At 53.9% G+C, this 24,473-nt stretch overlaps 1 protein-coding gene across 3 annotated transcripts in view; it reads left to right on the top strand.

The window, feature by feature from the left end:
* The window catches only part of Rxra (retinoid X receptor alpha), an 87,940-nt gene that overhangs the window by 46,429 nt on the left and 17,038 nt on the right, over positions 1–24,473 (top strand). For all 3 annotated transcript variants that reach the window (XM_038336766.2, XM_038336769.2, XM_038336770.2), the window contains exons 2-4: positions 15,042–15,307; positions 18,938–19,088; positions 19,680–19,859. In XM_038336766.2, the coding sequence (XP_038192694.1) occupies positions 15,098–15,307; positions 18,938–19,088; positions 19,680–19,859 (541 nt within the window). In that variant the 5' untranslated portion in view covers positions 15,042–15,097. The remainder of the gene's footprint in view (positions 1–15,041; positions 15,308–18,937; positions 19,089–19,679; positions 19,860–24,473) is intronic.

Raw genomic sequence — 24,473 nt, forward strand, 5'->3', positions numbered from 1 at the left:
CTCAACGGGCTCCGGCAGTAAGGTTGTTGTGTGGAGTGTGGATAGGATGTGTTCAGAGCTTAGGATGGAAGCCATACTGAGGCTGGAGGCAAGGCTGTTAGCTTTGAGAGGTGGCCCTAGTCCTAGGCCCTATCTGCTCTAGGGCCTTGGTTGAGCCTTGGGGGATAGGTGGAGCATTTCCATTCTTGCTGAGTCAGTTTTCTCACAGATGGCCAGGATGATCCTATAAAGGGCCTCCCTACCTCATCCCTACTATGTCTTGGGGGTATAGGCCTTATTTACCTGCCAGACCAAAGGCAGAAGGATCAAGGGTTTCCTAAATGTCCACCAGGCACAGCCAAGGTGGCATGGCTCACCTCTTAGTCAGAGTAGAGGGTCAGACAGGCTGGCTATGGCAGTCCCTCCAGACAGGACAACTTGGTCTGTTGACTGTAGCTGATCTAGATGAAGTCTGTCTTGAACCAAGTTATCAGGGGTCTGGCTAGCACTCAGGACAGTAGCTTGGGTCTGTCTGTCGGGGGTGTTATGTCATTATGAAAATAACACAAAACCCAAGCCAAGGGAAAGCACAAAAAATAGGCTGTGTTTTCTTTCTCTGACTTAGATCCAAAATCCCAGGAACCCTCTATTGCAAAGTGCAACCCCTGCGCTCCTGATCTAGGTAGCTGGGTTTGGGAACAGAGGTCAGGTACCTGTGATGGGAGTCACTTGCAGTGTAGGGTGGAGCGGGGATGTCATGCAGACAGTCCAGTGCATTCCAGAGTGTGGACCTTTATGTGGTGGAGCGGGGGAGCTGCTGTAACCCTGCAGCAGGTGTGGTTCCCGGATAATATTAGCTTAGTCCAGTTTGGGATAGTGAGTGATGAGGGAGGGTAGGACTGCCTCTGGCTATCAGAGCAAGAAGAAGGGAACCCTCTTGCACCCGAGTGTCCCAGGAGATTGTGGCCAGTGGGGTTTGCACATGCTCATCCAAGCCAGTTCTCCCCTTCTGCCCCAGCCAGCCCCTCTTCCAGCCCCAAACCCCAACAGAAGAGTTTTCAGATGGGTGTCTGCACATGGGTGCACCACGGACAACTTTCAGTGCCCCTCTGGCCTTGATGACATCTTGGTGGTCTGTTCCCAGTGCTGCTGTGGTGGACATAGTGTGTGTGCCAGTGCTTGTCACTCAGAGCTGCCCCAGCAGGTTGACTCTGTACTGCAGACCCCATTGCTTGAGTAGGGCAGCCCAGTATGACAAAGCCTTAGGTGATGGTGGGGTAGAAGACTGTGCTGTGTCCCCATGCCCAGCTCCCATCACTGGGCCTGAGTTTGGTCCTTGATTGGAAAGCCACAGAAGGCACCCTGTACCCTGAAGAACAAGCCCTGGTATAGGTAGGAGGCGGTTGGGAGTACAAAGTCCTCTTTACTGCTGTCTTTCTTGAAGTACCGTCCTCCTCCAGCAGTGAGGCGGCAGCACCCTTGTGCCTCTTCCACAGGTCTGGCTGCTCAGGCATGGTCTCCCCAGCTTTGGTCTTACTGCATTCTTACACCAGTTCCTAGCACCAGCGGCTCCTGGCCTCTGGACCTAGCCTTGCATCTGCTCTGTAGGATTTCCCAGGACTTGAAAGCCTGACTTGCTATCCAGTGTGCTGCAGGCTGGGGATTGGAGGGAGGCATAGTGTAATGTGAGGGTATAGGCAAAGTGCAGGCTCCCCCAGGGTCCAGGCTAGGATGAGGATAGGCACACTGTCAGACCACGGAGCACACCTGAGTGCCAGGTGGCACTGGCTTCTGTTGTCCCACCAGCGTACAGATGGGGAGCAGGCCCAGCCGGGTGACCTGATTTGCTTCAAGTCAGGCAGGTGGCTAGACTCAGAGGTGGGTTTGAACTTGGGTCAGTGCATCTGGGTCAGGTGGGAGTCTGTTTGCACCAAGTACTGTCTGTTTCAGATTGAGGAAATGAGGCTGCTTCCCAGTCTGCTTCCAAGAAGCCATTGGTTTTGGCCATCAGGAGCTGCCTGTGGTCACAGGTGTCTGGCTGAGGGTGGAGGGCAGGGCGGGCCCTGGGAAAGGGGAACTGGGCTACAGGGCCAGTGCCAGCACCACTTGTTCCTGAGAGCCCAGCTGCCTCCAGAGGCTCACCCTGCTTGCTGCCTTTCCCTTCCAGGCTCCTGTTCATTGACCAAGCTGCATCGCCTGAGGCTGTGGGACCCCGAGCCAGCTGGCCGGGGAATGATGGGGCCACCACCATGGTGGGACCTATCACCTGCGCTCACCATGAGGCTGCGCCTTCTTGCCTCTCTCTCAGGAGGTGGCCTGGCCTGGCAGGCAGGGGACCACAGGTGGCTGGCAGGTGAGGGTAGGGTTTGGTATGGTATAGAGGATCTTACTGCAGGGTTCAGGAGTTGTGTCAAGGGAGAAAGAGAGGGCCTGGGGACCACTGGGAAGGGAGTCTGTCAGGGTTCAGGGGCCTGCGTATGGACTTTTTTTATAACATATACCTGGGTGATGCCTGGTTATGCCAGCCTATCATGGCTGGGCCTATCCAGGCTGCTCAACTCAGCCCACAAAGAGCAAATGAGGCTTATCCCAAGAGTGCCATGCCCCACATATTTGGGTCTCACTGGGTATCGGCAACAGAAGATCTCTTCCCCAGGAAGGTTTTTGGAAAAAGGCCCAGGCTTTAGACTCTCACTGAGTCAGGGGTGTTGCTTTCCTTATCTTGAGGCCGTAGGCGGGACCTCCCTCTTCTGGGTCGGGAGAACAGTGGGATTTGGTCTTTGTCTAGCTAGAGGAATGTGGAGGACTGGCCCTCTCTTCCTGGGCCTGGCATTGAGATACCCTTGATGGGGTGGCACAGCTCTGTCCTGATGCTGTGATGCACAGTTGGCTTCAACCCTAGCTAACCTGGATCTCTGTCTTATCTGCCTGTGACTGCCACTTGAGGTGGCGGGAGTGGGGGCCTTTGGCGCTCTGAGGGCCCGTAGGACTGTCATAAGTCTCCAGAGCTGCCGTCTTGGTGGCTGGCTGACTGGCTTAGAGTCTTTCCTCTTTCCAGCAGCAATGATATCCTTTGTATGGTACGCCCCAGGCTGCATGTAGTGTTCATAGGTCTTCGTAGATATCCTGGAGACACACTCTTCTGTCCACATTTGAGGGGAAACTGAGGCTCAGAGAGGTGGGGTCACTTTTCTAGTGCCAGTGGGAGGCTCCGATGTGGGCATCAGTGTTCATGCTGGACCGTGTTGTCAAGGCATTTGCAGTCTCCTTTGTGTTTGGAATGTGTAGTTGAGACAGCCCAGGAGCATGGTATGGGCTCCTTGTGTTCCTGTGTCAGCTGCCCTGGCCTGCTGGGATTTGTGTTTTCGTCTTTTCCTCATTTCCCGCTGCCTTTCTTTTGAAAGACTTCTTTTAATTTTATGTGTATGAGTACTTGCCTTAGAGTATGTAAGTGTTCCATGTGCATGCCGAGTGCCTGCAGAGGTCAGATGAGGTCGGATCCTCTGGAATTGGATTTGTAGATGGTTATGCCATGTGGGTGCTGGGAACCAAACCTGGGTTACCACATGCATGCAGGTGCCCACAGAGGCCAGAAGAAGGCATGGGATCCCCTACAGCTAAAATAACAGTTGTGAGCCACCTGATGTGGCTCTCTATAGAACCAAACCCCAGCTCTCTATAGAACAGTAAGCATTTTAACCGCTGAGATGTCTCTCCACCTCTCTGTTGATTTCTGGCTTGTTCCTAACCTCTTGTCGGTTGTTTGTTTTCTAGGAAGCTGACCAGTGTGGCACGTTAACATTGTGTATGAAGGGGAGTCAGTAGGCTCTGAGCCAGGGTCTCTTAATTAGGCCCAGTGTGTGCGGTCTCTCCTAGTCTGGCGTTCCTGACTTATTTATGTTGTTCCCCTGCGTCTGGCTACCTAGGCTTGGACTTGTCACCTCTGGCCTAGTGAGATTAAACCTCAGTGTCCTTTGTCACATTCACTAGGTGATGCTAAGGGCTTCCTGGGGAGGAGTGGGCTTGAAACCTTGGAAGGCAGTTTCCAGGACCCTTTCCCTTCCTGCCAGGTGCTAAAATGGTGTTCCCTCTTCTGCCCAAGCGGGGCCTGATGGTGCCTCCTGCCTGGCTTTTTGGCTCCCAGGCTGTGGCTGTGGCCTCCTCCTTCTTTTGGTTTTTTTGAGACAAGGTTTCTTTGTAGCTTTGGAGCCTGTCTTGGAACTAGCTCTTGTAGACCAGGCTGGCCTTGAACTCACAGAGATCCACCTGCCTCTGCCTCCCGAGTGCTGGGATTAAAGGCGTGTGCCGCCACTACCCAACTGTGGCCTTCTTCTTTATCTTGTAAAGCTGAGTTTTCCTCAGCTTATTAAGCTCAGACCTCCAGAGATATTTGGTCATCCAAGTGTCTTGGTGCCCCATCCTTGGGAGTGCTGTGCTGGTACCCTGGTCCTATTGTGCTTGGTCCAGCCTGCTCCCATCCCTTTCCCTCTGGGTACTCTTACCACATGGTATTGTGGCAGAAATGCCATTTCTTTCGGTCCCCCTCCCCTGACACTGGCTCCGGCCTCGGTTGCCCTGAGAGCTGCTTGGAGAGTAGACTAGGAAGGGGGTAGGCAAGCCCAGCAGAGAAGACGAGGCAGACTCAGGCACCCTTTCTCAGAGGCTTTGGTGTTGGGGGCTTGTGGAGCATTATGGGTGCCTCTGGTGCAGCAGAGACCCCTGCCGTCCTGTCTGTGGAGGTGGCAGCAGAGAAGGCATGCTGAGCTGGGCTTAGCCTAGCAAGGGCTGCATCTGTTGTTGGTCAATACTGGCTCTCATCTGTACTGAAGGGATAGACAGCTATCCTAGGTGCCATCTGGATGAAGGTTCTGGTTCCCAGAGTACAGAGAGGCTGCCCTGCAGCCTGTCATTCATTCCATCCCCTGTCCCTGAGGCCCTTCTATGCTGGTGGCTGTCTGAACACCCCTCTCAGGTTCTGTGTAATGGGCTACAGCATACAGTGCTGCCTGTCTCCTGCCCATTGCAGCCCTGATAGGTGCAAGTTGGCAAGGTTGGGACACGAGGCTAGTGAGGGTCTCTTTTCTCAGCTTTAGGGAGTTTGTGAATGATGACTGGGTGGGAGATCCCACACTTGCCTGTTGTCCCCTAGATACCAGTGTCTCCCACTTGCTGAGGGCTGAGGAAGAAGTATAGACTGCCTGATCATATACTCTGTGTGCAGAGATCCACTGTGTTGATAATCTTGATAATATTATGCTATTACAGACATCATAGACCCCAGCTAAATAAGATATGGGGATCTCAGTGGCAAGGGAAGTTCCTGGGGTTTAGCCTGGGGCCCCAGGCTATGAGTGGCGTATCTCAAACTGTTTATACACTTGGCATGGTGTCAGGCAGTGGGAAGGATGTAAAGTTGAGTCCCCTGGAGAGAGCCCTGTCAAACTGTGGATGGACATTGTGGAGGGTCTCTGCTGATTTCCGTTAGCTGCAGTGCAGGCTCTGTCCATGTGGAGTCAGGGACAGGCTGTGGGTGGTGATTGGGAAGTTCCATTCTCACCCTGTCTCACAGATGAAATCCTGCCCCATTGGCAGAGGCTCCAGCAACCAGACCTCTGTGTTTGCTGGGTGCTTGCATTGTATACCCTGGCTAGTCACGAGGGCATGGGCAAGCCCCTGCTGAGAGGAAGATAAATGCACTGTTAGGGTATGCTGAGGAGTCACGAGGGCATGGGTGAGCTGTTGAGGGGAGGGTGTGTGTGCTGGTGTGGGCTAGGGCTTCTCGAGAGGCTTTGGGGAGCTTGACTTCCGACCCTGGTGCCCAGCAGAGGCTCCACCCTCCAGGCTCAGCCCTGTTTCTGTCTATCATGTGGTCCTGGACAGCCACCCACTGTACCACATTGTACTTATGTCTGGAAAATCGTGATGCTCAATGGGTGTGGGAGGATTTGGGGATGTCCCAAGAGAGGCACTCTTTGTCTTGGAGTATCCCCTCTGTCCTGACCATTCCAGAGTCCCCAGTGTCCCTGTCCCCTGGAGCCCAATTCACTTCATGGTAGGTAGGTGTGACCTGGGTGGTTATGGCCTAGGTCCCCTCTAAGTGTGGCTTAAGACCAGTCAGGAATGTAAATGAAGATGAGGCCTGTGGGGGAGGACAGGAAGCCTAACCGGGGTTCCGTGGGTTCCACGACAGAGCTGCGGGCAGGTGGGTGATGGGACCTCTGAGCCACCAGGAGCGACGTGGCTCAAATTGAAACAATCATTTCTCTTCCTGTTAAATAGAAACTGCCTTCGAGAGTCTGCCGCCTCAGGGCCCCCTTGCCCCCGCCACTGTGGGGCAGTTGGGGTTTTTCTTGAAGTCCCCCTCCTCCCCTCCCACCTCCCCTCCTCTAAAGTGTGGGTAGGCACCACAGAGTGTTGGAAACAGACAGACAAACAGCTCAGGGGAACAACCAGGAGGGGAGGCTTCAGTCTTCAGAAAGAAGCCCCTGCCTGGTCTTAGCGAGGTAAGCATCCTTCCAGGCTCCAAGGGTGGCATGCCATCCCTGGCCCCCAGACCAGGACATTATGATGGGTTGTCCAGGGCCTAAGCCGAGGGTAGTTTCTGTGGGGCTGAGTTGTGGCAGGGACAGTTGTGAGAAAACTGAACGCAGACTGGCTGGCAGCTCCTGTTCTGGGCTTGGCAAGCCCCCGTCCTCCCAGAGCTGAGGCCTTGCCACAGGACAGAGCAGCAGGTCCTTCCTGGCCTGGTGTTTCCACTAGCCCACATAGTACCATGCCAGTTGAGAGAGGCTGCAGAGTGGGGACCCAAACTGCTTGTGACTGTCGCCAAAAGTGTCTCCTTTGCTATTGCTCTGCAGTCTGCTTCTGAGGTGCTGACAGTCACCTGCCCCGTGTGAACGTGAAGGCACTTCTGTTATCGGTTTCTCACATAGTACAGGGTGGAGAGGGCATCACACAGCTGCCAGTCTCCCTACCAGCTCTTCAGTTGTCCTGTCCCTCTGGTCACACTCTCCTGTGGCTTTTCTTTCATTCAAGCAGCCTAGGGAAGAGTGGGTGTGACTTCCTCCCTTTGTCTAGTCCTGCCCCTGGCAGCACCTCTCAGGCTACAGGACAGGAGACTTGGCCTGGCTCTTGGACAGCAGGCTGGGATAGTCTGTCTGCTGTGCTCAGGGATGGACTGGGTATGCCTGGGTCGCTTGTTAGGGCTTGGAAGCCAATTCACAGGCTTTTCTAGGGCCCTGGAGCTGAATGTTACCTGTTCCTGTGTTCTGACTTTCAGCACTGGCTGGCGCAATCAAGCCACCTGACTACTGCCCCACAACCGTCTCTGGGATAGAGAATTAAGGGTGCTTTTCAGTACAATTAGATGCCTCAGAGCTATCTGAAAGGACCCAAGTTCCAGTCTGGGGTCCTGAGCCTGGCTGATAGATTCAGGACATTCTATAGGTATCCTGTATAATAGCTATGTGACCTGCAGACTGGGGACAAGCATCTATTAAGGCTTCTTCTCTCCTGGGTAGGTGAGAGGATAATACCCAGGACAGGAGAATGGTGCCAGATAAAGCACCCTGGGGTGGTATTCTTCACCCATAGCAGGTGCCAGGACCCTGGAGGAGCCCACCCCAGGCCTCTAAGGACAAGACTGCCTGAAGACCCTCAGTAGAGATCGCCTCTACATGCCCTTATTTAGCTTTTCCAAAGAAATTGCCTTGCCCTCAACTGAGACACCTTGGACTCACAAAAGGAGGTGACAACAAAGGAGCCAGAAATTGGGGGTGTCTCTGTACTATGCGCAGGTTAGAGCCCGGCAAAGATGTCTGCAGCAGGCCCTGCCTGGTACCTGAGTCTGAGGCTTGAGCAGCTTAGGAATCTTCTCTCTGCTGCCCCCTAGTTGTACTCAGGCAAAGAGAAAGTACCATGTAGCAGGGGCTGGAGGGGTCCAGCCAGACTCATCCAGCTGCCTGGTCAGAGTGTACCCCACACACCTCTCCACTATCCCATGGAGGGTGGACGGGCACATCTCTAAGCCATTGGGAGTTTGGGAATGGAGACGGACCTGGCTGTTTGGGCAGGACTGCCCTGGGTGATGTGCACCTCAGCAGCAAGGCATCCCAGACAGTGACCACCACAGTTGGCCCAGAGGGCGATGATACTGACTGGCAAGAATTGAGGTGGGAAGCCTTGTGCAACAGCCCTGTTGGACTGTGGGCTTCAGGAAGAGTTGGCATGGAAGATAACCTCTTGTCAACACCTTGGCTCTCATGCCTGAGTGTACTGGCATCTTCAGTTCTCAACTCCTAATTGAATGCTGCCTGGCACAGTCGTAGGCTAGGCATCAAGGTGGGGGCTCTTCCTTACTTCCTTTGTCTTCCTGGCTATGCTTCCCATTTCCTTTACTGTGGTTGGCTCTAGCCACACCTGTCACCATCGGGTCCAATCATAGTACCACCCAGGGCTGTATGGGAGGTAGCTGCTAGCCTAGGCACTATTTTCTGTTCCTCCTGTGCCCCTCCCTAGCCAGCCCCAAGTTGGCTGAGTATGGTCAAGAGAACCCAAAGTACTCTATCTTTGCCACTTGCAGAATTCGTCAGCCTCTTTGGGCTCTAGCCTCCATCTGTACAATAGAACAGAACAAGGTGTGAATTAAGGTGTCCATTTCCATCAGGTGATAGATGCTGATGGAGATGGTGTAGTGATGATATTGATGGTGGTGGTGGTAATGGTGATTATTTGATGCTGCTAGTGATGACGGTGGAAGTGTTGGTAGTAATAGCGATGATTATGATGACAGTATTGATGATAATTGATGACATTCATGGCAGTGTTGGTAGTGATGATGGTGTTGGTATTGTTGATGATAGTAGTGGTGGTGGTGGTGGTATAGTGATGCTGTTCATGTTGGTGGTGATTGTGATATTGATGGTGATGATACTGTTGGTAGTGATGATGCTGATTGTGATGTCGGTGGTGGTGATGATGTTTGATTATATTAATGGTGATGAACTGATAGGTGATGATGGTGGTGATGGTAATTTTGATGGTGGTGATGATACTGAGGTGACAACCATTGGTGCTTCTTGAGGCCCTCACAGTGGATATTGTTTCCCAGGCTTACACCCTTTAGACTTTGGTGATCCCATCTCTGTGAAGACCATTGCAGTGGTACATTGTACACTAAGAGTTGAGAGTTTGGTCAGGATAGTAGGGTCTTGGGCTGACAGACTTTCTGGGTCTGGATCTATGAGACTACTGGGTTGCTCCTGACAACTGAGTTCTCTACTTGAGAGGCCCCTGTGGTGGCCTGCCTGTACTGGGTCCTCTGGGATCTTGGAGTTGGGTTGGAGTCAGTCTTGCTTTTTCTGACCACGTAGGAGGAAGCTGAGCTATTGACTGGGGCTTTTGAGGGAAGGACAGGGTGACCCCAGAACAGGCCCCTAGAGCAGTAAGCTGATGCTCTGAGAGGAGACAGAGAATGAGCCAAACCCACAGCTGGAGGGGACCCCTGAGGAGTCCCTCCTCAGGGAGTGGGAGTCAGACTTGTCGTAGAGCTGGGCAAACAGGACTGCTGGGGGATGTTCTTTGTGCAGACACAGAGCCTCAGCCCATTTTACAGAGAAGGGAACTGAGACTCAATATTGAGGGTCTCTTTGGCCTCAAGTATGGGCAGCAGCCCTTTCTCACCATGGTTAGCATTGGCCAGTGGGTCATTTATCTTCCTGTCCTCCCAGTGCCTGAATCCGCCCCCTCCCCACCCTTGGGGCCTGTCTTCTTCCTCTCTCCTCTGGCCTCCCTCAAACCCTGGTGCCATGGTCCCTGCCACATTCCCATTGTTCCTCCAGGGCCACCACTTCTCTCTCCCAGGTCTTCAGGGGAAGTGGTACTTCCAGAAGGTGGAGGCTGGAGGTGGGCAGCCCAGGAAACTCTGAGGACCCATGAGCTACCTACTGCAAAGTTTCAGTTCCTGAGGGGGTGGGGGTGTCCCCAGGCTTAGAACGTGACAGCCATCCTGATGCTGGTTCACTGTGTGGCTGCATGTTGCCTGCATGCTGACTGCCTGCCTCAGGTCCTGCCTTGGTGGCCCTAGAGTATCAACTTCCCATGTGCTGTCTTCTGGATCCATCTGTCCTCCCTCCCTGGCTCTAGATGGAGCAGCCGCACGGTCCACTTCTGTTTACCCAGACACATGACCTGCTTAGATCCTACTGTGCCAAAGGGCTGTGGATGATTGTGTTTCCCCCTCTAGGAGCTGGGGTTCACTGGCTACTTTGGAGGGCTGTGGGGCTTACCCCACCCCAGCTTCAGTGAACTGCAATGAGCTGCAGTGAGATGCAGTGCCATTTCCTGCACCCTGCCTGCCAAGCAGAGGCTCGAAGGGAGTTGGTGGGAGTTCCCTGGGCTTCCTGCTGTGGGGTCCTGCTGTTGACAGGCATCTGTAGACACCATATGGCATAGGAACTCTGGTGGGCGTGGTACTCCTCTCTTGCCTATGACCTCAGTAGTGCCTGGCATCTTGGAGTCACCAGAGCTGTTGCCATGCATTCAGTATTTCAGCTTTATTAATGTCACCCAGCTTCTTGCGCTCTCCCTCTGAGGTCTAGGAACTGCCCTGGGTTCTGGGCTGGGGACAATCCATCTCTGCTCTGTGTTTAAACCTCCAAGCATTCATACTATGGTCAGTTTTGTACCCAGGGAGTGCTGAGTGCTCCTTCTTCCACATCCCCTTCCTGGACTGCAGTGCCAGCTGCCCATGATGTGTATGAGATGATGAGCATCTTCCCTGCAGAGATGGGCTTCCTGCTCTGCATCTGTCCTTCAAGCACATGCATGCCCCTTGGCCAGACTCCTTCCCCGTGGTCCCTGGCTATGTTGGTGGTAGTCCTGCAGAGGTATCTTGGGATATAAGATTATGTTTGGGATCTTTGTGCCTCCGAATTTGAGGTTTTGGGGTTCTGTGGTTCAGTTTCCTCTCAGTTCATGTTCCTGATCTTCTTTGTGACTTCTTAGGCAGGGAGTACCATGTGTCCTGTAATCCCCGGGTCTGAAGCTGACACATTGCAACCCTAGGCCCCACCCCACAGGTTCTGATGCTGGAGGGGTGTGGAGATTTTCCTAAGCAGTGGTGTTGGCTGGTGTTAACACCCCTGCAAAGCCAAAGGGAGGCTGCTGGAATTGTGCCTTATGGGGGCCATGGCTTATCAGGGTAGTGACAGCTAAGTGCCCGAGAAAGCAGAGCATGACATAGCATACACGAATATACATACACATGCATGGTGTACGTGCACATGCTTGCACACATACAAGGATGAACGGGTGTTTCTTGCTAATTCCTTTCCTGGTTAGAAAGTTTCTCCCTCTACAAGGACCCAGAAAACACACCCAGCCCATTGTCACCCAGGCTCTGGGAAGGTGTCTGCAGTGGATATTCTTTGTAAACAGGAAGGCCTGGGGTGGGGGCCTGGGGCAGTGGGAATTTGCCAAGGTAGGCATTGCTCTGGTGACAGCCCCTTCTACACTGGAGCTGTAGGGACTTAGAGTCTGCTTGGCGGCCTACCATCAGGCTTCAGGCAGGGTGGAGGATTGGGGGAGGGATGCCTAAGGGAACCTCCACAGGGACAGCCACATTCCCAGACTGGAGACTTGGCTCTTGCTGCTGCTGTCTCCCCTTCTTCCTGAAGTCTGTCCATATGCCACCTTGGCCAGTTTTCTCCTCTGTTGGTGTGGCTTCCCTCCTTGGCAGTTTCTGACTTGAGCCAGGTATGGGCGGTACCTTGAAGGATCAGAGAAGCTTGGGGTCCAGCCGGTAGTTGGCAGCCTTACAGCCTGTCTCCCTCCTTCCTTCATTCCCTTCTTCCTGCTGGAACTTTGTTCTGCCACTCCCACAGCAAAGCCCACAGTGAGGGGAGCAGCGCAGGCCCTGGCATTTTATAGAGACATGGTTGCAGCCCGAGCCTCCCACCCCAGCTGTTCCCTGTGTCTGCAAGGATCCTTCCTTGACTCTCCTGGGCAGAAACACTCTCATGTGGTGAACATGGCTGGTTTTTCCTGGTGTTTGGGCACAGCCAGCTCATGAGAGCCACACTTAGGGTAGTGTGACAAGCTACCCCTAGGTCTTTTGTCTCTCCTGTTGCCCAAATCTTCCCATGGGGGTGCAAAGAGCCTGAGGAATCTGAGGGATTTCTCTTCTGGTTATGCCCTCATCTTGTTCTCAAAGGCCAGGAAAAGCGGGCCTTCTCTAGATCCAGCCCAGCTTCCTCCTGGGTACCCATGGCATTATCCTGTCTTCTTCTGGGATGCCTGCAGAAGGTAGATGTGCTCAAATTCTCAGCAAGATGTGGCTCTCAAATGGGCTAGAAGGGGATCCAATGAGGGCTTAGCTGGTAAGCTGGGTCTCACAGTCATGGACCTCAGAAGACAAAGCAGGCCACGGGGAAGGAGCTGTCTCACTTTCCTTATCTGGAGGGCAGGGTTGTGATTGGTCAGCCCAGTGTAGCCTCCAGGTATCCCAGCAGTGTGGAAGTGGTTGTGTTTGCTTGGCCTGGGGCAGCTGCAGATTGTGCTAAGTTTGCCTTTGGGCAGTTCTTATCCATCAACCTTTTCAGATTCTTCTACCTTAGGTAGGAGGTGGTGGCTTTTCTGACAGGGTCACAAGAATTCAATTGACGTCAAAGGAACAAAGGCATTCCAGGTTCACGTAAGCAATTGGATTTGTATTTGTTCCTTTTGGACACATTCTTCTGTCTCCCACTTCCTTCCCTAGTTCCATAAGTAGTTTAGTGGCCTATAGAGCTGGTCTGTAGTTCCTGTTTTGGCCAGTAGGTGCTACCACCTCTTGGTTCTAGGATTGCGTTTTTTTCCCTTTTGTTTTTATTTATGTGTATCGGATGTTTTACCTGTAGAGTGATATTTCATTTGTATTTTAATAAATAAAACTTGCCTGAAGTCAGAGAGTAAAACAGCTGCACTGTTTTAATTCCACACCTTTAATTCCAGAAGCCACAGTAGTTTGCAATAGAAACTGGGTGGTAGTGGTGCACGCCTTTAATCCTAGAACTTGAGAGGAATATAAAGCCGGAGGAGACAGTTGTCAGGCTCAGTCTCATTCTGAGGATTCCTGGAGGCAGGGTCGCCATTTTCGGACAGAGGTCGAGGTAAGAGCCAGTGGCCGACTGCTTTGCTTTTCTGTTCTTCAGGTTGAACCCCGATGTCTGTCTCTGGGTTTTTATTAATTGTGCTACATACCTCTTTGTAAGTGTACTATGTGCATGCGGTCCCCGAGGAGGCCAGTAGAGCACATCAGATTCCCTGAAACCGTGTGGGTGTTGGGAACCAAACCCTTGTCTCGAGAAGAGTAGTAGCACTGAGCCATCTCGTTAGCTAGCCCTTTGTTTTAAGACAGGGTCTCACTTTGTAGATAAGGCTTGTCTTGAGCTCACAGAGATCCTCCTGCCTATGCCTGCCTGGTCCTGGGATTAAAGACATATTACCACCTTACACCGTTTTTTTACTTTTTTATTTTATTTTATTTTTTTTTTTTTTTGAGACAGGGTTTCTCTGCAGCTTTGGAGCCTGTCCTGGAACTAGCTCTTATAGACCAGGCTGGCCTCGAACTCACAGAGATCCGCCTGCCTCTGCCTCCCGAGTGCTGGGATTAAAGGTGTGCGCTATCACCGCTTGGCTAGTTTTAGATTTCTTAAATTGGCTTTTTGTTGTTGTTCAGCAGACTGGATTGTTCCCAGTTTTATGAATGGCCAGAGTTTCTGGCAGATCAAATGAAGCTCATTTGCGGATGGAATTGGTTCCTCTGTCTGTCAGTTGGGGTAGTCATGGTAGCCAGGTTGGCCTCCCCATAGTGGACCTGGTCACAGTGGAGCCTCCTTACTGCCTTGAGGGGAAACAGGGAGGAAGTCCCCAGAGTCTTTGAGATGGATATTGGTTAGGTTTCTCTCTGAAGATCTGTTCTTGCTTCCGTGGCCTCTGTACCACTCCTGGCTTGGAACTGGCATTGGTACAGCTACTGGGATCTCCCTGTACTGTGCTGGTCATCAGGTTCAGAACAGGAGCATGGGCTTTGGCCAGAGTCAAGTCTGGTCTAAGAGTCACATCCAGAGTGCCAGTGTTGTCTTAAGACGTGTGGTATCCTCCGATGTCTGCCCTAGGCTTCTGTCTGCTAAGCTCACATGCCAGGACATGACCAGGATAAGGTAGGCTCAGAATGGCGAGGTCTTTCCAGGATGCTGAGTAGTGTAACCAGTCTGTGTCCTCTACCTGGGGTGTGCTAGTCACTCCCTTCCCATCACTTCACATGCCCGTAGTTCTTCTTGTCTTACCAGAAGCAAATGCCATGGCAGTGAGGTGGCAGGAAAGCTCAGGACTATTCTCCAGATGAGAGGGAGGGAGGAAAGGATGGAGGGTAGGGGGATAGGGGGCTTTCTCAGAGCATCAGCCTTGGAGAGGCAGGCAACTCCCTCTGCCCTGTGCAGACTCCTCACTGTCTTTTCCATGGCCTACCAGGTCTGTGGGCAGCAGGTCCAACACCCGGGAACCTGCCTGGCCTCTGGAGCTGGGAAGGCCTGATTAATAAGACTTTTTACATGTTTGAAACCTTGCATGAAAGGTTGATATGTGGGAGGTCCCAGACCCAGCCCTGCTCTGTTGGCTTGCCAGTCTCATGCTTGGCACACTCCCAGGCCCTCCACAAGGTCACCTGGAAGCTCCTCATTGACGTGGGAAGTGCCAGTGCCTTTCTTTCCTCTGGAGTGGGCTGCCTTGCTGTATGCCCAGAAGTTCAGGCCATGTGGTCCAGAGGGCAGGGTCACAGACTTCAGAGCCTTCAGCTTGCAGTACTGGGCCTGGCTCTGCCTCCTCAACTGTGAGAACTCCAGAGAGTGTACCTACTGGGGTCCTCCAAAGATGGTCTAGCTCTTGGAGTATGTAAGAGAAGTCCTGGCATCCTGGGCTGACCTTGATCATGAAGGTTTGCCTGTGACTTGAGAGGGTGGGAGTGGGTAGTTGACGGGTCCTAGAGGCTGCTCTGACCCTCCTTGCAAATTCTTGTTTTGCAGACTTCTCCACCCAGGTGAACTCTTCATCTCTCAGCTCTCCAACGGGTCGAGGCTCCATGGCTGCCCCCTCGCTGCACCCCTCCTTGGGTCCAGGAATCGGCTCTCCACTGGGCTCCCCTGGGCAACTGCACTCACCTATCAGCACCCTGAGCTCTCCCATCAATGGCATGGGCCCACCCTTCTCTGTCATCAGCTCCCCTATGGGCCCGCACTCCATGTCGGTACCCACCACACCCACACTGGGCTTTGGGACTGGTAGCCCCCAGGTGAGTGCTGGGCCGAGCTTTGGTGTGACTTCATCTGTTGGCTGTGAACCTGTGGGTCAGAGCTGTCATTTCGACTTTTTCTTTATGAAAGTGGGCTGCAGAGCAAACACTAGCCTCAGAGCGCCTTGCTGGTGGTGATGGCGTTCACTTTCACTCTGACTGACCCAGACTGGCCTCTATGGCTCTGTCTTGAAATTTCTCACAGTCGGTCTTCAAGTCCCCCTGGAGCCTGTCCTCATGATTGTAGAACTCTGGGGTACCTGCTTTCTCAGGCTTAGGTCCATCTTCCAGGGCCCCCAACCTCATAGGTCCTCTTACCCAGGCCACTGGGCTCAATGTCAATGTCCCTGGGCCCAGGGATGCTGCTTCTTGGGTCCCACTGAGGCCCTGGTGGCTCTGGCTTTCAGTGGCTCCGTGGATGTTGGCTATCCACAAGACTTGACTTTCTTTTTGTGGGCCTAGCAGGGCCCTTGTCCTGCTGTGGGTACCCTGGGTTCCTTCCTTATTCAGCCTCTTCTTCTCAAGCCCCCGAATGTCTGTTGGATGGAGCCTGTTGTGCTCTGCCTTGGTTTCCTCGAGGCTTCTGGTGGGTTTCTACCAGGAGTTTTGACTTTGGTAAACATACAGCTCTGCCTCTGGAGAGCCTGCCCTTCAGGTTTCCTTCAGCTGTCCCTGAAACAGGTCAGGGATCTCCTTTCTGCTTTGACTTTCTCAGTTTGGGTTCTGTCTCGACACAAGTAGCTTTGTTGTGCCCTCTCACAATGGCACACCTGGGACTCCTCCCTAGAACCACAGGGCTACAGCACCTATGTGCCCCTTAGCTTCTCACACAGCCTTGTGCCTTGAACCATGCCATCTCCCATGTGCCCTTCCTGGTGCTGGGTATGCTGGAGACCTCTCACTGCCTGACCAGGGAGCCTGTTGGGACTGGCTTGAGCCTCTTAAACGTCTGCTCCAGACAATCTGGCTAGTTTTTCTAGGCTGATCCCATCTAAGCCCCTTTGCCCCAGAATATGTGTGTGTGTGTGTGTGTGTGTGTGTGTGTGTGTGTGTGTGTGTGTGTGTGCACATGTGCTTGTTCCCACAAGTACCTGTGTGCATATGTGCATAGAAGAGCAGGGGTTCCTGCTCATGAGCAGTCTGTCACCCTGCCCCCGATTCCTCCCTCACCTTGCTGTCCAGAAGTAGGCAGAAGGTCTGAGGGAGTGCTGGTGTGAAGCAAGCCTGACCACCCGGCTGCCTCCCCAGCCTGGCCATGTTATTTTTATCATAGCTGCTCTATACCCTTGCTAGCTCAATGCCACGCACAGAGAGGGTAGATGAAGACCTGACCGCCACAGTTCCCTGGCTTCAGTGTTGGCACTTTGCTGGGTCTGGATGTAACTATATCAGGCCGTGGCCACCTGTGCCCAAGCCACTCCTGTGTCTTATGTGATCCTGAAACTCTACTAGGACAGGGCCCAAGGGGATGTTCACCACTACTTCCCAGTCCTGCCGATCTGGCCATGCTGACTTCCCTGGGTGCTTCACAAATGCGAAGCACTTCTGAGTGCCTCAGTGTGGAGCCAGTGAGGGGCTGAGGCCTCTGATCTTCCTGGTGTACAGGAGGATCTCCCACTGTGGGGGCCACAGTGACTTTCGTTTTTTTGTTTAGTCTTGTTTTGTTTTCTCGAGACAGGGTTTCTCTGTAGCTTTGGAGCCTGTCCTGGAACTAGACCAGGCTGGCCTTGAACTCACAGAGATCTGCCTGCCTCTGCCTCCTGGGTGCTGGGATTAAAGGCATGCACCACCACCCGCCCTACATAAGCAGGATGTTTTATGATGCCTGCAGCCAGCCAGGTGGGGAATGGAGCTGTGGGGAGCATGCAGAGCCTGAGATGGAGGCCCAAGATCTGCTCTGGATAGCCCATCCAAGGGGGGCTAGTTGAGGGCTGGCCTGGACCTGGGAGGACAGGATGAGGTAGGGGTGGAAGAGAGGATGCCTGAGAGGTAGGCGGAGACCCAGGTGGGGCACCAATGATGCAGAACCGAAATAAATGCCAAGGATATGAAAGGGGAAATGGGATGACCCCACCCAGGGAGGCTGTGGGCTCCAACAGAGGGCTGTCCAGTCCTGGGTCTCTTTAGAGTTGTATAGGGAACACAGAAGTCTCAGGTGGGTGGGGCTTATGGTCCATGGGGGAGGTTGAGGAAGGGGAGAATAGAAACTGCCCTGATTCATCAGCTCAGATCTGGAAAGAGCAAAAAAGCCACGGGATCCCAGGACTGTCCACTAGTGGAGCACTGAGGAACCCTGTGAGTGTCTGTGGGTCTGTGGTGAGGTTGGGTGCTGCAGCCCAGCCTTTGCTTTGTCGTGACATCAGGGCTTCATGGGCCCTGAGCTGTTTATGCTACAGAGCTAAGACCTCCAGGAACCTCAGGGCTTGGCTTCCCATACAGTGAGCAGAGCGGGTGTATGTAGTCTCGCTAGCAAAAGCCAGTGGTGTCATTCTCCTTCTCCAGGATTCCCACCTAGGGCCTTCAGCTCGTTAGCATATGAACTGCTCTCTTCTGCTGTTAGACGCCCTGCCTGTCACCAAGGACTTCCGTGTCCTGACACTCAGGGTTTTATGTGGGCCCAGGCTGACCAGCAGCCCACCTAAAGCTGACCAGAATGAGGCATCCTTGCAGAGAGCCTCCCTGCCTATCTCACAACCCTGGCCAGCTAGGGCTGCAGAATTCTGAGAGCTAGGTCCCCCATAGAAAACCTCTGGTGCCTCTGTGCTATTCCTGTCCCGTGAGAAAGAGGGGGATGGGGCAGGAGGCCCTGAGGAAGGAGGTGAGGTTCCCCTTGCAGGGGGCAGCAGGAGCTATGCAAGGGCAGTGCAGCTGTACAGCTGGCTTTTTGCCTTTGTCAGGAGTTTTCAGAAGTGGGGGGATTGCCCAGCTGGGCTCTGGCGCCCTGGCAGATAGGCAGGCAGAGGGAAGCGCCTCTGGGCCCTGTGCTTACTGCAGAGCTGGGCTGGAGGCTGCGGAACCAAAACTGCTGTGTCATTGCGACGCCGCAGCTGTTGCCTGGGTGACACGGTGAGTTTCCCACGCTTGCCCCTGGCGGCCAGCGGGCGGGGCGAGGCAAGGGGTGTGCCGAGGCCAGGAGGGCCATATTGACCCTATGGCTTGATGTCTGTGGTGTCTACTTGCTCTCCTCTCTTGTCTTGTCTCAGATTCTGCTGTCATGGAAGGTGGTGGGGATATGTGTGACTCTGGAAGACCCCAGTCCTCTTGGCCTCACCTGGGTAGTGGGGGGAGCCCAGAGCACCTGTGCTCTAATGTCCAGAGCCCATGGCAGGTGTTAAGTGACAGGGGCTCCTAGAAGGGTGGCGGAGTGTAAGTGGCCTCCTGTATGGCACTGAGACATGAGATCCCTGCTTATGTGAGGTACCTTTCAGTGGCCTGAGTTTGCTGGGAGGGGTCCTCTGAGGGCGGTGCATGGAGCTGAACCCTGTTCTAAGGATGATGGTTCTGCTGTCCCTCAGCTCTGTGGCCTGAGTGAGTGAGGCTGTGTAGAGTGGAGTTGCTGGAAGCCCAGCACTCACTAGTGCCCATCCCCAGCTTCCTAAGACTGACCCATCCTGACTCATCCTCTTGCAGCTCAACTCACCCATGAACCCTGTGAGCAGCAGTGAGGACATCAAACCCCCGCTGGGCCTCAATGGCGTCCTCAAGGTTCCTGCCCATCCCTCAGGAAATATGGCATCCTTCACCAAGCACATCTGTGCTATCTGTGGGGACCGCTCCTCAGGTAGGACGGACTGCCTGTAGGGCAGGGGCACGATGCCTAGACAGAGCTCACAGGGCCGCCCTAGCATTTTCCATTGGGCTGGGTACAGGGAGACGGGAACCCAGGGGTACCTCCTCTGCCCTAGAGCAAGGGGTGGGCTGAGAGCTCCAGGGGCCTCATGTTGTCCTTAGGTAAGGTAGACACTAGTATGGGAAGGGTGGTTTGGAGGCGTGCCAAGAGAAGATGCAAGCATGGATGGCTGAGGTGCAGTGATAGTTAGCCTCCTCTCTGGGCCAAGCCTGTTGAAGGACCCCCCTGCATTGTGCTACTGAACCCCAGTAGCCTGAGAGCCACGAACAGTGACCATCCTCTTCTAGGGAGCAATAGCAAAAGCACAATGGTAGCAGAGTTGGCGATGCTCATCCTCAGGGGTAGTGACCTGTAGCCCTAGCAGATAGAGAGAAGGTGGACCTGGTCTCTGACCAGGGAGGACCAGGCAGGGTCCAGCCTGAGCCTAGACAGGGAGTCTGAAACCTGAAGGCAGAGCCCTCGCCAACAACAAGACACATGGATGAAGGTTTTGTCATTCACCCCTCTGTCTACACCCTACAGGCAAGCACTATGGGGTGTACAGTTGCGAGGGCTGCAAGGGCTTCTTCAAGAGGACAGTACGCAAAGACCTGACCTACACCTGCCGTGACAACAAGGACTGCCTGATTGACAAGAGGCAGAGAAACCGGTGTCAGTATTGCCGCTACCAGAAGTGCCTGGCCATGGGCATGAAGCGGGAAGGTAGGCCTTGAACGCTGTCCTCCTGCCCAGCATCCTGTTCTCATCAGACCCAGGAGGCCTCCATTGTCCCTTTCCCCAGTATTTTTAGTGTGGAGAGATTTGAGCAGAGTCCAGGCCTGAATTTTGTAGTTTGCCAGACTTTAGTGTAGCCTGATGGCTTCCTTTTTATGCCTTCAGTGACTGGGTGCTCCCTCCCTTCAGAGCTCAGTGGAGCCCCTGGCTGTGCTGTTAAGGCTGCTGTCTGTATAGCTCGTCTATTGAGGGACTGCCTTCATGCCAGCTCTTCCCCGGACCAGAGTTTTACTGAGTGCTTGCTATATGGCTAGACCTTGGTATTTTACAATAGACAAGACAGACCAGGACCGTCCCACTGGCAGCTTGACCCCAAGAGCAGGAGCTGAGCAAATAGTCCCCTCTTGAGGTATGGCAGGGCTGAGCCAATACTGCCTGGCCGAGAGGGTCTGTGGAGACCAAGCACTGACTGGAAACATGGTAGAGGAGGCTGGGAGCAGAAGTGGCTGTAAGGAACGTGACGAGAGAGGGTGTCTCTCCATCTGCCCAGTGAGGGAATGGCCAGGGAGGCCTGTGGTATGAGGCACATTTGGGTTGGAGTGATGGAGGGGACCTCCAGAGACCACCAAAATATCCCCCAGAGCCTGATGAATGTGAGGGTCATCTTGAGCTTCCCTTCTTCTCAAGGCCACTTGGCCACTTCCAGTTTTATCCCTGGCATGGTCACCTGTTAACCTACAGACCTCTGAGCAGCAGGACTCTGAGCCTCTTTATTAGCAAGATATGTATGTAAGGAGTAGGGAGGTTATGTAACAGGCCAGGAGACTCCCCAGAGGTCCCAGATGTCAAGTTGTGTAGCTAGACCCTTCGGTTCCCCAGCTACATTGTCTTCTCCTAAATCTGTGTTTAGAACAGTTAGTTCTCTAGTTAGAAATGTGTGTGCACGTGTGTGTGTGTGCGTGCACGTGTGTGTGTGCTCGCGCGTGTGTATATGTGTCTGTATGGGTGCCTGGGTGAGTGTGTGTGTGTGTGCGTGCGTGTGTGTGTGTGTGCGTGTGTGTCTGTGTATGGGTGCCTGGGTGAGTGTGAGTGTGTGTCTCTGTATGGGTGCCTGGGTGAGTGTGAGTGTGTGTGTCTGTGTATGGGTGCCTGGGTGGGGTTCTTCCATCAGTTCTAGGCCCAGGCCTCACAGGGCTGGGCACTTTCTGAGGCAGGATCTGCCACTCTGCCTCCAGAACTGCCCCTGGGGCTACCCCAGTGCCGGTTGTGTGTCCTTCCATCCTCTCACCAGCTCTTCATTGTCCCTGTCCGGCACCAGCCTAAGTAGGTCCGGTGCTGGGGTTTGCTCCTCTCTTCGCATTGGTCTTCTTTCGGTATGTTCTGGTCCTCTTCTTGACGAGAAGCCCATGCTCCTGTGGGGTCCTTCCATGCTGTGAGGTCAGCAGGGGTGGAGGGAGTACCTGCACCTCATTCCCAGTGCTGGTGTAGGGCAGCATACGAAGAACTGTGTGCTGTGTGCTGGAATGTGTGTGGTAATGTCCCTAGCCAGTGCGTTCTGAGTACATGTTTCACACAGAGTATAGAGTTTTTGTAGGTCTGACCTTGACTATGCTGGGAGATTTCCATGGCCATGAGGGGCCAAGTCTTAACACATTTGTCTAGCTAAGCTAGACCCCAGTGTCTGTTGTTCCCCCCTTTCTATAATGAGAGGACAGAGGGAGGGAGTGCCCTACCAAGGATGGTACTTGTCTTGGGGTACCACATGCCGTCAGGGAACACTTATTGGGAATAACCAATACAACGCATCCTCTAGAGGGCATGTGCTTGAGTGGATAGACCTGGGTGCACTGTGGCCAGAAGGTGGAAGTGGGGCTGTGTGAGCCTCTCGGGAGCTGAGCTCAGCCCGAGCCTTCTCTTTCTCAGTGCTATTGTTCCGGTAACAGACACTGTTATGGGTATGAGTTCCTAGCCCTTAAAAATGACTACCAGATAAGTAAGTGGCTTTAAGTCCCTGGGTTTGGTCAGCAAGAGCTTGGGAACTGGTACCTGACCCAGACTTGGGAGCTGAGCATGACTCTGTGCAGGGGTATGCCCAGGATAACACCTGATTGTGGGCAGATCAGGTGCCATGTGCCAGCTGAAGGGAGTGGTGTCTGTGAAAGCCAAGGCTATCAGTAGACCTGGCATGTGACAGATGCTACAGTTCTGACCCTGCAGCTCCCGTGACCTCTTCTTCCACTGCCCGCATAGTTGCCCTTAGGTACTTGGTGTCTGGACACCAGCTGCCTGGCCTTCCAGAGGTGTGGGCAGTGTGGACGGTGCTCTCAAATCCCAGTGTAATGCTGTTGATAGGGGAGGCTGGAGTCAGCAGTGTGAGTCTTACTCTGTGCTTCCTGTGGGTGGGGGCACAGAGCATCCCCTGTCCAGTCCTTGCATGTAGAATGCTCACCCCCCCATGCCTGTGCTAATGCTGCCCACCCTGCACAAAGAGGAAGTGGAGTTCAGACAAGAGGGCTCCAGGCTGTCTGTCTGCCTGTGCAGAGCCCTGCGGCCTGCTCTGTTCCTTGGACCACTCTGGCAGCGTTTTGGGTCCTGAGAAATGCTATACCCATTCTTGTGGAGAGATGCACCCCAGCCCCAGCTCGTGCCTCTTTATTCCTGTGGGATTTATGAGCCCTAAGTGTTTAGTACAAGCCCCGTGGTGCACTCTCTTGCTCTAGACACAGCCACCATGGAGCTTGGCCCCCTGGGCTGCACAGGGTATCTGTGTGGCAGCTGTAAGACATCTTGAGGCCTTCAGGCTTGGTGGGTACTGCCACCCATTGGCTGCTCCTGGGCAGGGAAAAGGGACTTTGTCTTGGCCACTTGAGACCCGTTGCATTTCACAGAGCCTGTGGCTCCTAGTCCAAAGCTTCACTTTCGAGGTGGTTGGCCTGGGATCTTACCCTGCAAGGATCTCTGGGAGGGTCCCCAAGGGCCTGTCCCCATCTCCACCTGCATTTAGGTAGTGGACACTGCCCCTCTCCCCACTCTGGGGCCTGGACCAGTCCCCAGAGCAAATTCATATTTGATTCCCTCTGCTCTCCTGGGCTAACCACTAGAAAGAGTTCTGTGGGTAGTGGGTGGGGCTGTTGGCTGCGTGAGTTGGATAGCCTGACAGCCTTTGGAGAATCTTTGAGGCCAGATTGTCAATCCAGGGCCTTTGGCCCCGAGAAGGCAGGATGTGCACCACTGACTCCAGTGCTGGTTCAGCCCCTGCGACTAACAGTAAGCTTGGAGTCTGAATCTCATAGTCTCCCTCTTCCAGGCTTCATCCCACATAGCCCAGAATTGTTGTGAGGAAGGAGCTGACCACAAGAAGGCTATGTTTCCCTGTAGGGTGGCCCTGCCCTGGGAGAGGCACCATGGCTTCAGGCTGATGAAGGATACTGCAGGCTGATAGCATCTATGTTGGGCAATAGCAGGGGCCTGCGTGTGCAAGCAGCCACGGGGACTTGTTTGGCAGCATTCCCCAGCTGGGGGTGGGCAGTGCCCTTTACGGGCTGAGCCTGGGCCTGTTGACTGGTGCAGGTGGTGGTAGGGCTGGGGGGCGTGCAGGTGTGTTGATCTGCAGGCTGGAAAGGCTGCACACTGCACACCCCATCCTCAGCTCCCTTCCCCTGAGGCCTTTTTGCATTTCCTTCCTGACTCTCTTAGCTTCCTGCACCCTGTCCTCTGGCTCTGGAGCATTTGCGTGCGGAAATGGCAATTTCTGCTCTGTGTGTGTGTGTGTGTGTGTGTACCCGTGTGCGTGTGTGCACGCGCGCATGTATGTACACAGACAAGGATGAGCCCACCATTTCCGCTGTAGGGAAATGGCCCTGGCTTAGTTGTTTCTCTAGGTTTATGACTTTGCTTCTCTGAGCCTAGTGTCCCCATCTGAACTATGGGTATTCAGCAAGGGTCCCCTGAGGCTTGTTGGTGGAACAGAGCAGATGACAGCTCAAGCCAGCTGATAGTGGGGTTGGAGCATAGTGGCCACAGTGTGTGTTTGTGCTTGTGTCTGTTTTTGTGCATGTATGGATGACTGTCTATGTTTCCACTTTTCTTGTGACTTGTCCCAGACTTGTTTGTGAGGGAGGGAAGGCCATTCCCCCTGAGCTGCAGGGGCCTTGATGCACTGTGTGGCCTCTGGGAAAAAGCCAGTGGCACTGGCCTTCCACTGCCTGGGCCTAAAGAAGAGGCAGTTGGACCAGTGCATGTTGGTAGAACTTGGTCCTGCCTACCTCAGGGCCCAGCCCTGGGCTGTGGAGGGGCAGAAGAAGGCTGCAGTTTTTGGCAGACCCCTAAACAGGAAAGGCATAAGATCTGAGATACTCTTGTACCCTGACACCCTACCCCAGAGACCTCTCAGTTCTGCTTGGGCCCAGTTTCTGATCAGTCCCGACACACTCCACTTTGTATGTCCTATGTGTAGACCTAGGTGTGCAGGAGGAGGGTCATCCCCTGCTCAGCCTGCATCTGGATCCTGGGAGGACTGAACCACAGGCCACAGGCAGATGAGGGAACCTTAGGCAACCACCTCCCCCGCAAGGCCTGTGCAGGCTTGGAAGGATAACGAGG

The sequence above is a fragment of the Arvicola amphibius genome, chromosome 7 (assembly GCF_903992535.2).
Source record: "Arvicola amphibius chromosome 7, mArvAmp1.2, whole genome shotgun sequence".
Classification (NCBI taxonomy): domain Eukaryota; kingdom Metazoa; phylum Chordata; class Mammalia; order Rodentia; family Cricetidae; genus Arvicola; species Arvicola amphibius.